Source organism: Bison bison, unplaced genomic scaffold (assembly GCF_000754665.1).
Source record: "Bison bison bison isolate TAMUID 2011002044 unplaced genomic scaffold, Bison_UMD1.0 scf7180017864381, whole genome shotgun sequence".
Classification (NCBI taxonomy): domain Eukaryota; kingdom Metazoa; phylum Chordata; class Mammalia; order Artiodactyla; family Bovidae; genus Bison; species Bison bison.
The window spans coordinates 2692385-2703608 of NW_011494953.1; the positions used below are offsets into that span (position 1 = coordinate 2692385).

The following is an 11224-nucleotide window of genomic DNA, read 5'->3' on the forward strand; positions in this document are numbered from 1 at the left end:
TGTGCAAGCGGGAGTCTGAGCACCTCCCAGCGGGGTTGACTTGATCATAGAGTCGGGAATGGGCCCCGAGGAACATTAGTCCTAGAGCCCATAACCTTCCTTCACCCCACTTGCCCAGGGGCTTTGTTAGACCTTGGTCTCCCAAAGCGGAGAGCCCGGCTGACGATTGCATCTCCAGCCCGCGGACCCCGCTCTGCGCTGGCCGCAGGCCCGCCCTCCTCGGTTCCAAGCCTCTGGCCCTGTTTCCCTGGCCTCGGAGACCCGCCTCCGTTCCCAACCCCCGCTCCCATCCCTGTTCGATCTGCGCCTGCAGGCCCCTCCAGCCCCTCCTCCCGCTAACGTGGCTCTGGGACCCGGTCCCGGCCCAGACTCTGCTACCCGCCCCTCTCCGAGCCCCAGATCCAGTGAGGGGGAGACACGTCGAGCCCCTGGCCCCAGGCCCACCTCAGGCGAGCCTCTAGACACCTGGATTATCCTCGTTCGGGGCTGGGTGGGAGGGAAGGTAGGGACCAAACCGGGGGCTGATAGCTAAGGGTGAGGGGAACTGTCTTGGAGAAGGGAAGGCGCCTGTTCCCTGAGGCTCCTTGGTGCGCCCCCCACCCCCACCCCATCCTTAGAGGAACGTGGACTGGGGCAGGCGACCAGCCCGAAGGCTTCCTGCTATTGTCCCCAGCCGGGTCTCTTCTCCCTGCCTTCCCCAGCCCCCTGCTAGATTCTGGCTATGACCCTGGCCACTCCTCAGAGGTGGCTGCAGGGCCAGGAGGAGAGAGAAGGGCTGTTTCCTCTTCCCAGCAAGGGGAGAACCTAGGAGGGGGAGAAAGAGCTGGCCAGGCCTCCCCCATTTGCTCCAAATGGGGAGTGTGAAGCAGCTGGGACTGGTCCTGGCACGGTAAGCCTTTCCCCAAGCCAGGCGTTGCATGGGGGCAACTCAGATGCTGCTCACTAAAATCATCTGTGGGAAGACCTCTTAAAGACAGCATAAAGTCTGGGGGGCCAATGCAATGGCCAACCAAGTGTTTTCAGAGGCTGGACTAATCCAGTCTAAAGTGGGGGGTAGAGTGGAGAGAGATTGGGTGGGAGGGAGGCAGGGCCTGCTCTGAGGGAAGGAAGGGGCTTGGTATTAGAGCATATTGCTTAGGGATGAAAAACATGCAAATGATATGCAAATTAGCCTCTATTGTCCCCAGCTAGGGTGCTTTTGCTAAGACGGCTGCGGGGTTCTGAAGGTTTTCATATGGGAGTGGTCAGCATGCCCTCCAAACTCTCCCAATCACCCCTTTTCCCAAGACTGGCCCTGAAGTTCCAGGATTTTCTGGGTAGGGTCCAGCCCCAGCACCTGCCCTTGTCCTCACAGCTCTAGGCATGAATGGCCAGGACCTTTGTAATCAAGCTCAATGTCAATGTGTACCCCAGTTCCAGGGCAGCATCTCCCCTACCCTAGCCTCATTAGACTTCTCTTGATGTTCACATTTACTTTTAAGGGATGTGGTAATGAGGTATAATTCAGTCTCTTCCCTCCTTCTGTCCCTTCTTCCATCAGGTCAGAGGTCTCCTACCCCCCTCAAACCCCCACAGGAGTCACCACCCCAGGTAAGGAAAGGGCAATAGCCCCTGAGGGCAGGGGATGGAAGTAGGCATGGCCTGGGAACAGAAGAGGGTCAGATCATTCTCCCCACTTGCCTGAGACTGAAGTTGTTTCCTGGGTGAAGATACCAGTTGCCCAGGGCAACTTGGGGGGGGGGGCAGGAGGGGGAGGATAGGAGACAAGCTGTGTCCCTTTCTCTTCCCCTAGGAGCAGCACCATCCGGAACCATTGTGGGGTGGGGGGCGGGGAGGGGATGGTGGCAGAGGGAGGCTTGGCCTTTCAGCACCAGAGGGTCGTTAGCTACCTGACTGCTCTGCCCCTGGGGAGGGGGTCATCATTAGGTGCTCCTATCCCTTCCCCTCCTCCAGCTCTCTTGGGATCCCATCTGACGTCAGCCTCCCCATCAATGACGCTAGATTGGGGGTGGGGTACACTTGGGTCCTGGCTCCAAGAGTGGAGTTGTGGGGGAGATGGAATGGGGGAGGCCTGGAAGCCCAGGGTCTCTTCTTCAGGGAACATGGCAGGACAGGCAACTGAGGATTAGTGTAGGATAACTGTCTGTTCATGGAAAGGAGGGAGTCTCACCCTTGCTGACCTGATTTCCTGGGCTTACTCAGCCCCTCACTTCAATATCAAGGGAAGGCAGGAAGCTGGTGTCCACCTCCCACTGTGGGTTCTAGCCAGGGTCAGCTTGGCTGGGGAAGGCCGATGGAGGCTGATGGGTGGGAAGGAGGGCTGTCTTACAGTCCCTTCCACCATATCTTTCTTTTCCTGGACTTTGGGCTACAATCGCCTGCCTGTCATTGAATTATTTACATTTTCATTCCATGGCAGCCCAAAGAGGGAAGGAAGGGAGAGAGGGACATATTCAGTCATATCTCCTCACCAATATAGCCCCTTCTATGACTGGCTCCTCACAGGGGGTGGGTCTGCTCTTTTACAAATTGAGCACATGCAAGGTTTCTTAGGAGTTGGGGAGGGAACAGGGGGCTAGGGAGGCTGGGAGGGGGCACAGTGGTCGGGCAGACAGCTGCAGCCAGAGCTAAATTTAGCCTCTGATCTGGCTTTGATGCAGATTCATTTTTGGCTAAGACAGCCCCCCTCCCTCACTCCCCTCCCTACGCAGCTTCCCCCTAACAATGGAAAGGGCCCTAGAAGCAGGAGCTTAGACCAGGGCAAAGACCCCTGGGCTGCCTCCCCAACTCTGTTCTTCCTGAGCCCTAAACAGGATGATGGCTGCCTCACAGCTGCCTCTACCAAGGCGCGGTGCCTAAGTTGCTCCCAGGGTGCCATGGGGGTCTGTGAGGGAGGGGAGGCAGACATGATATCCTCTTCCTCCCCCCCAGTGCCAAGGAATCACTATTTATAATTTTAAGGCTTCAGTGTCTAATTATAGCTGAGACGAGGTTAGCAAGAGGGGGCCAGGAGGTGTCACCTACCGAATGTCCCAGGCCCAGTCAGGAGAGAGGAGGAAAGGCTGAGTGAGAAGCCTGGGGGGAGGGAGCGGGCGTATCCTGTCCTTACCTGGGGTCACACTGGCAGGCTTCACACCAGCCAGTTGGGGCCAGTTGGAGAGGGAAGGGCCTTGAGTGACAGTGACAGCCGGCTGGCACTGAGGCAGTGCCAGAGATAGGATTCTTTACCCTTCTCCGCAGGGTCTTCTGGGGATAGACCTGGGAAGGAGCCCTCCTGCTTCAAAGGTGGAGGACGTTTGGCCCCTTCGCCCACTTCTGTCTTCTCTTTCAGGGCCAGCATATGGGTGAGGGGGCAGCCCCTGGGGCCTGAGCTGCCCCACACAGAATGCCCCGTGCCCCCCACTTCATGCCCTTGCTGCTACTACTCTTGCTCTCAATTCCACACACGCAGGCTGCATTTCCCCAGGACCCTCTCCCTCTGCTGACCTCTGACCTGCACGGTGAGTGCTTGGCACCCTGGCCCTCTATGTGAGCTCAGCACTCAGTCTTGGCAATGAGACACCGAGACCTTTTGTGTGGGTGGCAAGCTGCAGGAGGGCTCTCGGTCTCAAGGAAGCTAAGAGTTGACAGGAAAGGGGAGCAGATAGGTGGAGTGGCACAGAGGCCAGTCACTTCTCATCTGTGGGCCAACTTTCTTCACTTCCAGACAGCATTGTTCAGTGATAAAGAACATGGACTCTTGGTCAGACCAAACCGTGGCAGGTTCAAATTCCTGCTGCTCACTTTATAAGGAGTTATTTAACCTTCTTTGCCTCAGTCTCCTCATCAGCAAAATGAAGATAATAATTGTATTCTAGCAGGAATTCCCTGGTGGTCCGTGCTTTCACCACAGTGACCACAGGTTCAATTCCTGCTTTGGGAACCAAGATCCCATGGGCCATGAGGCATGGCCAAAAAATAGTATTTTACCTCATGGAGTTATTTAGGGATTAAATGAGGTAATACAGGTAAAGTGCTAAGAACACTGTCTGGCACAAAGTAAATGATGTATATGTGTTTGCTATTATTATTAGCTACAAAATGAAGGCTTGGGACTAATTCAGTGGTTCCCAACACCTCTTACCTCCCTCTCCACCACTTTATCACCACCACATCTAGGTCCGTCATGGTGGGACTTACTGAATGTCCCAGGCCCAGTCAGGAGAGAGGAGGAAAGGCTGAGTGAGAAGGCTAGGGGGAGGGAGCAGACTTATCCAGTCCTTACCTGGGGTCACACTGGCAGGCTTCACACCAGCCAGTTGGGGCCAGTTGGAGAGGGAAGGGCCACCGTCCCACCGTGACAGACCTTGCAGATAGATCTATTTGCAGCTTCCTGTTATATATGTAGAATTTAGAGTAATTTTAAGGTTGAAGGAATGGCAGTTAGGTTACTGAGAGTAACTGTTGGGGGATAGATAAGAGTAGCAAACACTTCCATGTGTCAGACAGTGTTCTAATCACGGTACAAATGTTAAATCATCTCTCTCTGAACTCTGGGCTCCCTCTGAACACTGATGACTGTGGTTTCCATGATCAGGCCAGGTGGATGCTGGAGTTGGTTAGAGGAGGCAGAAAGCTTGGAGGATTGAGGTGGTCTGTGAAGAGCCTTGAGGGGAGGGTGCAAAAAGAGGGCTGGGAGAGATGGGGTGAGGAAATGGACTATGTGGGACAGCATACAATGTGGAAAGAAAGGGAATCGCTAGCCCTAAGGCAGATCTAAGAACTGGGTTGGGCTCAGCTCTGAACTCAGACAGGCCTGGATCTGAATTGGGGTCCCTGCCACTCCCAAGCTAAATGAGCTCTGCAAATTTCTTATTGGCTTTAAGCCTCAGGTTCCTCATCTGTAACATAGCACCAACCTACTTCATAGGGTTGCTGTCTGAAATGAGACAATGCCGCTCAAGTGCTCACACAGTGCTTGGCAGAGGTGAAGTGCTCAGAGTTAGCTGATATTGTATTTAGCCTTCTTAATACCTTTATTAACATGCCCAGGGCTGGGTTTCCTCTGGCTGGGGAGGATGTTGAGGGAGTGTTGTGTCTGAGGGCGTCAGCACCCACCTCTCTGTGCCTTCTAGGTATCTCTCCATTATCCTGGTTCCGGGGCCTGGAGGATGATGCTGTGGTTGCGGAACTTGGGCTGGACTTTCAGAGATTCCTGACCCTGAACCGGACCTTGTTAGTGGCTGCCAGGTAAACTGGCTGTGGCACCATTGTGGGGCTGCCAGGCCTGTTTCCAGGCAGGCATGGGACCTGCATGGCCACTGCCACATCTTGAAGAGGACACATGCAGGTGTACAAGCCCTGGGGTTTGGACATGTTAGGACCCAGAACATAGCTGGGTCCTATGGGTGTGGAGTCAGGGGGAGAAGATGGGGCAGGAGGTCTACACTGTTTGTCCCGAGCATCTGAACACGGACTAGGTGGGGACACGGGAGTTCAAGTGGGGAGCCATGGCTTGGCTCTTATCCCTCCTTGCTTATCCCTTCAGGGATCACGTTTTCTCCTTTGATCTTCAAGCCCAAGAAGAAGGGGAGGGGCTCGTGCCCAACAAGGTGAGGGGCTGTGTGGGAGGAGGTTGAGGCATGGAGATGAGGCTGGAAAGGTCTAACGGCGATCCAGGGGGTGGGAAGAAAACTCCAAAAGGGAACCACAATGTGCGGTGGGTCCAGGCTGTGCCACGATTTTCCCTCTTCTACTTTTCCCTCCAGTATCTAACATGGAGGAGCCAAGACGTGGAGAACTGTGCCGTGCGGGGCAAGCTGACGGTGAGGAGTGGGATGAAAATCTTGAGGGTAGGAGATGATCCAGCCTGCAGGCTCTGTCCAACTGACCCTCCACCTACCCAAATCTCTGCTACTTCTCTTATCTCAAGTCACAGAGGAAAATATACAGGAAAGGGAATTGATGATTTTTAGCTTCCTTTACACATCTCACACAAAAGAAGAGCGAGGCTCTGAGAGGCCAAAGAACTTGCCCAAGACCCCAGGACTAGTAGTAAATAGCTTCTTTGAAACTTTACCCCCTATTGCTCTAACTGGCTCAAGGAGGATAACCCTACTTCCATGACCCCTGTCCCAGTCCCAGGGAGCCCTGTGGCTGACCTAGAATTCTGGATTCTCTAGGACGAGTGCTACAACTACATTCGGGTTCTCGTGCCCTGGGACTCCCAGACGCTCCTTGCCTGTGGAACGAACTCATTCAGCCCCGTGTGCCGCAGCTATGGGGTACAAAGGCGAGGGTGGGGCATCAGGATGGGAGGAGGAGGAGAACTCAAGCTGGGCAATCAGTTTGGTGGGGATGGACAAGCAGGGGGTGGGGGATGGGAGTGCCCTGGGTGGAGGGTCCAGAAGAGGTGGGGCAAGGAGGCAAGGGGACGTGAGGAAGTGGGCTATGGAGCCAGACTTGCAACACCCTGAGGGTTCCAAGAACCTGTTCCTTCTGCCTCCAGATAACTTCGCTGCAGCAGGAGGGTGAGGAGCTGAGTGGGCAAGCTCGATGCCCCTTTGATGCCACCCAGTCCAACGTGGCCGTGTTTGCAGGTGTGCACCTGGGCATGTGAGAAGCAGGCATGTGGCTGCCATGTTAGCCCCTTTCCGAGTTTGGTCTTTCCTGCATGCTCCTGAATCAGGGGTGAGGTAGGGGCCAGGGTCAGGCCAAGGTAGGGGTGTGGGATGCCCAAGGAGAGCCAAGATACAGATCCCTGAGCCCCCCTGATGCCACCCTACCCACCCCTCCAGAGGGCAGCCTGTACTCAGCCACAGCTGCAGACTTCCAGGCCAGTGATGCTGTGGTTTACCGAAGCCTTGGGCCTCAGCCCCCGCTCCGCTCCGCCAAGTACGACTCCAAGTGGCTCCGAGGTCAGGGTGGGCCTGGGGGAGGGAGGCTGCTCTTGGGGAGGAGGTGCAGGGGGAGGGCTGTGGCAGGCAGGTGGTGGTAATTGTGTGCAGGTGTGCTAAGGGGAAAGGCAGTGTGGGATCAGGAGATTCTGGACAGGTACAGATACTTTTCCATACCGTTCCTGTCACTTCCCACTCAGAGCCACACTTTGTCCACGCTTTGGAGCACGGAGACCATGTCTACTTCTTCTTCCGAGAAGTCTCTGTGGAGGATGCCCGGCTGGGGAGGGTAAGGAGGTGGGCAGTGGGGGTGGTAGCTAGAGGCTTCTGCTGGCTCCTAGGAGCTGGACATTTGGGGAAGAGCTCCTGGCTGGGCTCTGAGCCCACCGCGGAGCTGCCCTCAGGCCTCTGTCCCCTCATCCTGCTGTCCCTCACCTTGACCCGGACTGACCAACCACACCACATCCTCCCTTAGCTGTGCCCCTGACATTGGTCTCTTGGTACTCTAACCCCACCAAACCGCTCTCCCCCTGCTGGCCGGGGCTCTCGCTGACCTCCATCCTCCCTGGCTCTCCCGGCAGGTGCAGTTCTCCCGTGTGGCCCGTGTGTGTAAGCGCGACATGGGTGGCTCACCTAGGGCCTTGGACCGCCACTGGACATCCTTCCTGAAGCTGCGGCTCAACTGCTCTGTCCCTGGAGACTCGACCTTCTATTTTGATGTCTTACAGGCCTTGACAGGGCCTGTGAACTTGTATGGTCGCTCTGCTCTCTTTGGGGTCTTCACCACCCAGACCAATAGGTTGGTACTAGACTAGTCAATGCAGCCCAGTCTGTCCCCTTCCCTCCGCGCCCCCCAGCAACAAAGATCATCCTGCAGAGCCTACTGATGAGGGTGGTGAGGGGAAGCTCCATTTTCCTTGTACTTTCTTTGCATGGCCCCCAGGGGCTGCCCCGCTCTCTCAGGCTCTCCCCTAAGATGGTACTTGAAGTGGGGTGGCCAAGTCTTACCTGGGAGGCGCTCTGCTGTCCCTTCTAAACCTAGCCCACGTCGTTCTCTGGCTCCCTCAGCATTCCTGGCTCTGCGGTCTGCGCCTTCTACCTGGATGATATCGAGCGTGGGTTTGAGGGCAAGTTCAAGGAGCAGAGGAGTCTGGATGGGGCCTGGACCCCTGTGTCTGAGGACAGGGTCCCCTCCCCCAGGTACCCAGGATGGGGGGCTTTGGTGGAGGCAGAAGCAAGCAGTGTCTGCTCCCCAAATAAGTTATGAGGAGAGGGCAAGGTGTCCAAGGCCTGGGGAGGGGGCTGTCATGGGTTGGCAGCAGGGAAGGGAAGCAGTAGTATGAATGTCTGTGTGCAGATGGAACAAGAGGCCTCCTGGCCCTAGGGCAGGCTGCTGGGGCTTAGCTAGGCTCTGTAACCACCAGCTCCCTGTCCCAAGGCTGCCTCTTCCTATGTGTCCTCCAGGCCCGGATCCTGTGCAGGAGTAGGTGTGGCTGCATTGTTCCCCTCTTCCCGAGATCTCCCTGATGATGTCCTGACCTTCATCAAGGCTCACCCACTCCTGGACCCTGCCGTGCCACCTGCCACCCATCAGCCTCTGCTCACCCTCACCAGCAGGTATCAGGCTGAAAAATCCTGACCACTGCCATCTGCCCCTCACCCACTCTCTTTTTCTGACCCCACAAGGTAAATCATATTAGTAGGAGGAAGAACCTATGAAAGTGGGAGGGACAGAGCTAAGAAGGAAACCCTGGGCTAGGGGAAGGGCAGAGAAGGGGTATCCAGGTCCTTGAAACACTCAAGCTTCCACTGGTCAGGCTGTCCTGACCCGAGGCCTATTCCTCCAGGGCCCTACTGACCCAGGTGGCTGTGGATGGCATGGCTGGTCCCTACAGTAACATCACAGTCCTGTTCCTTGGCTCCAATGATGGGACAGTGCTGAAGGTGCTGCCCCCAGCGGGGCAATCTGGGGGCTCTGAGCCCATTCTGTTGGAAGAGATCGATGCCTACAGCCCCTCCCGGTGAGCCCTTTGTCCAGCAGGCCCCCTGCAGAGCAGGGATGGAATGTGAGGTGGGAGATGGGGATATGGGGATGGGGTGGGGACTCCGATATTGGAAGTTGTGGGGAAAAGAGAGGGACTTGGAGAGATGACATTGTGTAGCACGGCAGGGTAGCCCCATGAGTTGTATTCAGTTGCTTGTATGCCTCCCCACCTTCTTTTCTTTACCTTACCCAGGGAAAAAGGAGCCTCACCTGCTCCACCTCTGACTCCCTCTGGCCTCACCTTAGGTGCAGTGGGAAGCGGGCAGCCCAAACAGCACGGCGGGTCATAGGGCTGGAGCTGGACACTGAAGGTCACAGGCTCTTTGTGGCTTTTTCTGGCTGCATCATCTACCTCCCTCTTAGTCGGTGTGCCCGGCATGGGGCCTGTCGGAGGTAAGAGGGACTTGAGGCCAGGCTCCCTGGGCCTGCAGGCACAAAGGCATTGGGGGTGGCAGGGAAATGCAGGGGGTGGTTGTGTGTGGTGGGATGTCCACAAGCATCCTGCCGGTGGGCAGTCACCAGGGACAGGACTAGGGATTGGTGTGGATAGGATGGGAGTATCAGGCTAGGAGCCTCCTGCAGGCCAGGGTGAGAGTGAAAGAGGCAGGGGAATGGACTGTGATTAGAGTGGAGGGTCCCAGCCTCATATGACTCAGTTTTCCCTAGGAGCTGTCTGGCTTCTCAGGACCCATACTGTGGATGGGACAGCTCCAGAGGCTGCGTGGATATCAGGGTACCTGGTGGGTAAGTGAGGGGCTCCTGGATCTCCTGAGAAAAAAGCTCCCCACTACTAAGAGAGGAGGCTGAGGGCTAGGGTGGGGGAGGGGACAAGAGGTATACCTGCACTGAGCCACCTCCATTTCCTCCTAGGATTGATGTGGATCCAACTGGTAACCAGGAATCCATGGAGCATGATGACTGCCAAGGTAAAAAGGGCAAAGGCAGCTGTATCCATTGTTGAGCATGGCTCTAATGGCCATAGACACCATCCCAGGTGTGGGCTTTTGTCCTTCTCTCCTTCTGTGGCACGGTCATGCCCATCAGTTCCTCATGAAGCCTCCCCCCACCTTCACCCTTTCTCTCCCTGTTTCATAGATGGAGCTACTGGGAGTCAGTCTGGTACAGGGGATTCCACTTATGGTGAGTTCTGTTGTCCCAACTTCACCATGGTCAGCCCATACTCACCCAAGTCCATGCCCCATGGCAGCAGCAGATCAGCACCCTGGACACTCTGAGAGAGTCTCAGAAAGGGCTAACATTCTAAGTATCTAGCATATAGCTCAGTGCTTGGCACATTATAGGATGCCTAATAGTTTTTGAACAAAGAAATCAAAGAATGCCTTGCATGTAAGCCCTTCCCCATTCCCAGAGGAAAATGAAGGCTGCAGTTCTGGACTTCTGGGTTCCAAAAGGGGTGGGGGACCCGCTGGGGTTATCAGAGGTGGAGAACAGGAGTCTCATTGGCTCTGACCTGGTCTCTGTCATCAGTGCTTCTGAGTCCTGGCCCTTCCCCTGAGACCCCCAGTCCCCCCAGTGATGCCCACCCCCGGCCCCAGTCTTCCACTCTTGGAGCTCACACTCAGGGTAAGGGGGCTGGTTGGGAGGGACAGGAGTGAAGTGTGGAGCTGCCAATTCTTGAAGAATTCTAAGCCCCTCACTGATCATTGTTTGGTGTTCACTAATAATGCCTGTTTGGAGCCCCCCCTCCCTTCCCCTCCCCAGAGCTGGCCCTCCCAGCCCCGCCTCCTTCAGCACGGGCAGAGTTTGGCAGTTGCTCTTGGCATGGCTACAGAGGCCTGAGCTGGGATGGAACTCCCCAGGCCCAGGCTCTAGCTTGTGTGTGAGGGTGGTTGGGTGGGCTGTGTGTTGAGGGGTCAGGGGAGGAGACTCCTGAAGAGGGTCAAGGCTGTGTCGGAGTGAAAGCAGAGCAGCAGTGGGAGAGAGGGACACTTCGGAACTCGCCTTCCCGCTGGCCTACCTTCGCTGAGCCTCCATCTCTCTTCTCTCTCGGTTGGCAGGCGTGCGCCGGGACCTCCCTCCAGCCTCATCCTCTCGCTCAGTCCCCATCCCACTCCTCCTGGCCTGTGTGGCTGCGGCCTTCGCTCTGGGCGCCTCGGTCTCTGGCCTCCTGGTCTCCTGCGCCTGTCGCCGAGCGCACCGACGGCGGAGCAAGGATATCGAGTCTGCAGGGATCCCACGTCCTCTCTCCCTCCGCAGCTTGGCCCGGCTGCATGGGGCGGGCCCAGAGCCGCCGCCGCCGTCCAAGGACGGAGAGGGGGCCCAGACGCCGCAGCTCTACACCACC

General features: G+C 56.5%; 1 protein-coding gene across 1 annotated transcript; it reads left to right on the plus strand.

Moving 5' to 3' along the window:
* Nucleotides 1–6: 6 nt before the first annotated feature.
* Nucleotides 7–11224, plus strand: SEMA6C (sema domain, transmembrane domain (TM), and cytoplasmic domain, (semaphorin) 6C; the record flags this gene model as incomplete). Its single annotated transcript, XM_010857552.1, has 20 exons — nt 7–889; nt 1541–1590; nt 3332–3500; nt 5115–5229; nt 5528–5591; nt 5748–5804; nt 6162–6263; nt 6488–6578; nt 6777–6896; nt 7076–7164; nt 7457–7674; nt 7944–8075; nt 8340–8492; nt 8723–8896; nt 9166–9312; nt 9586–9663; nt 9790–9845; nt 10015–10059; nt 10408–10503; nt 10938–11224. Coding segments are annotated over exons 3-20 (2139 nt in total), but the record flags the coding sequence as incomplete, so codon positions are not given.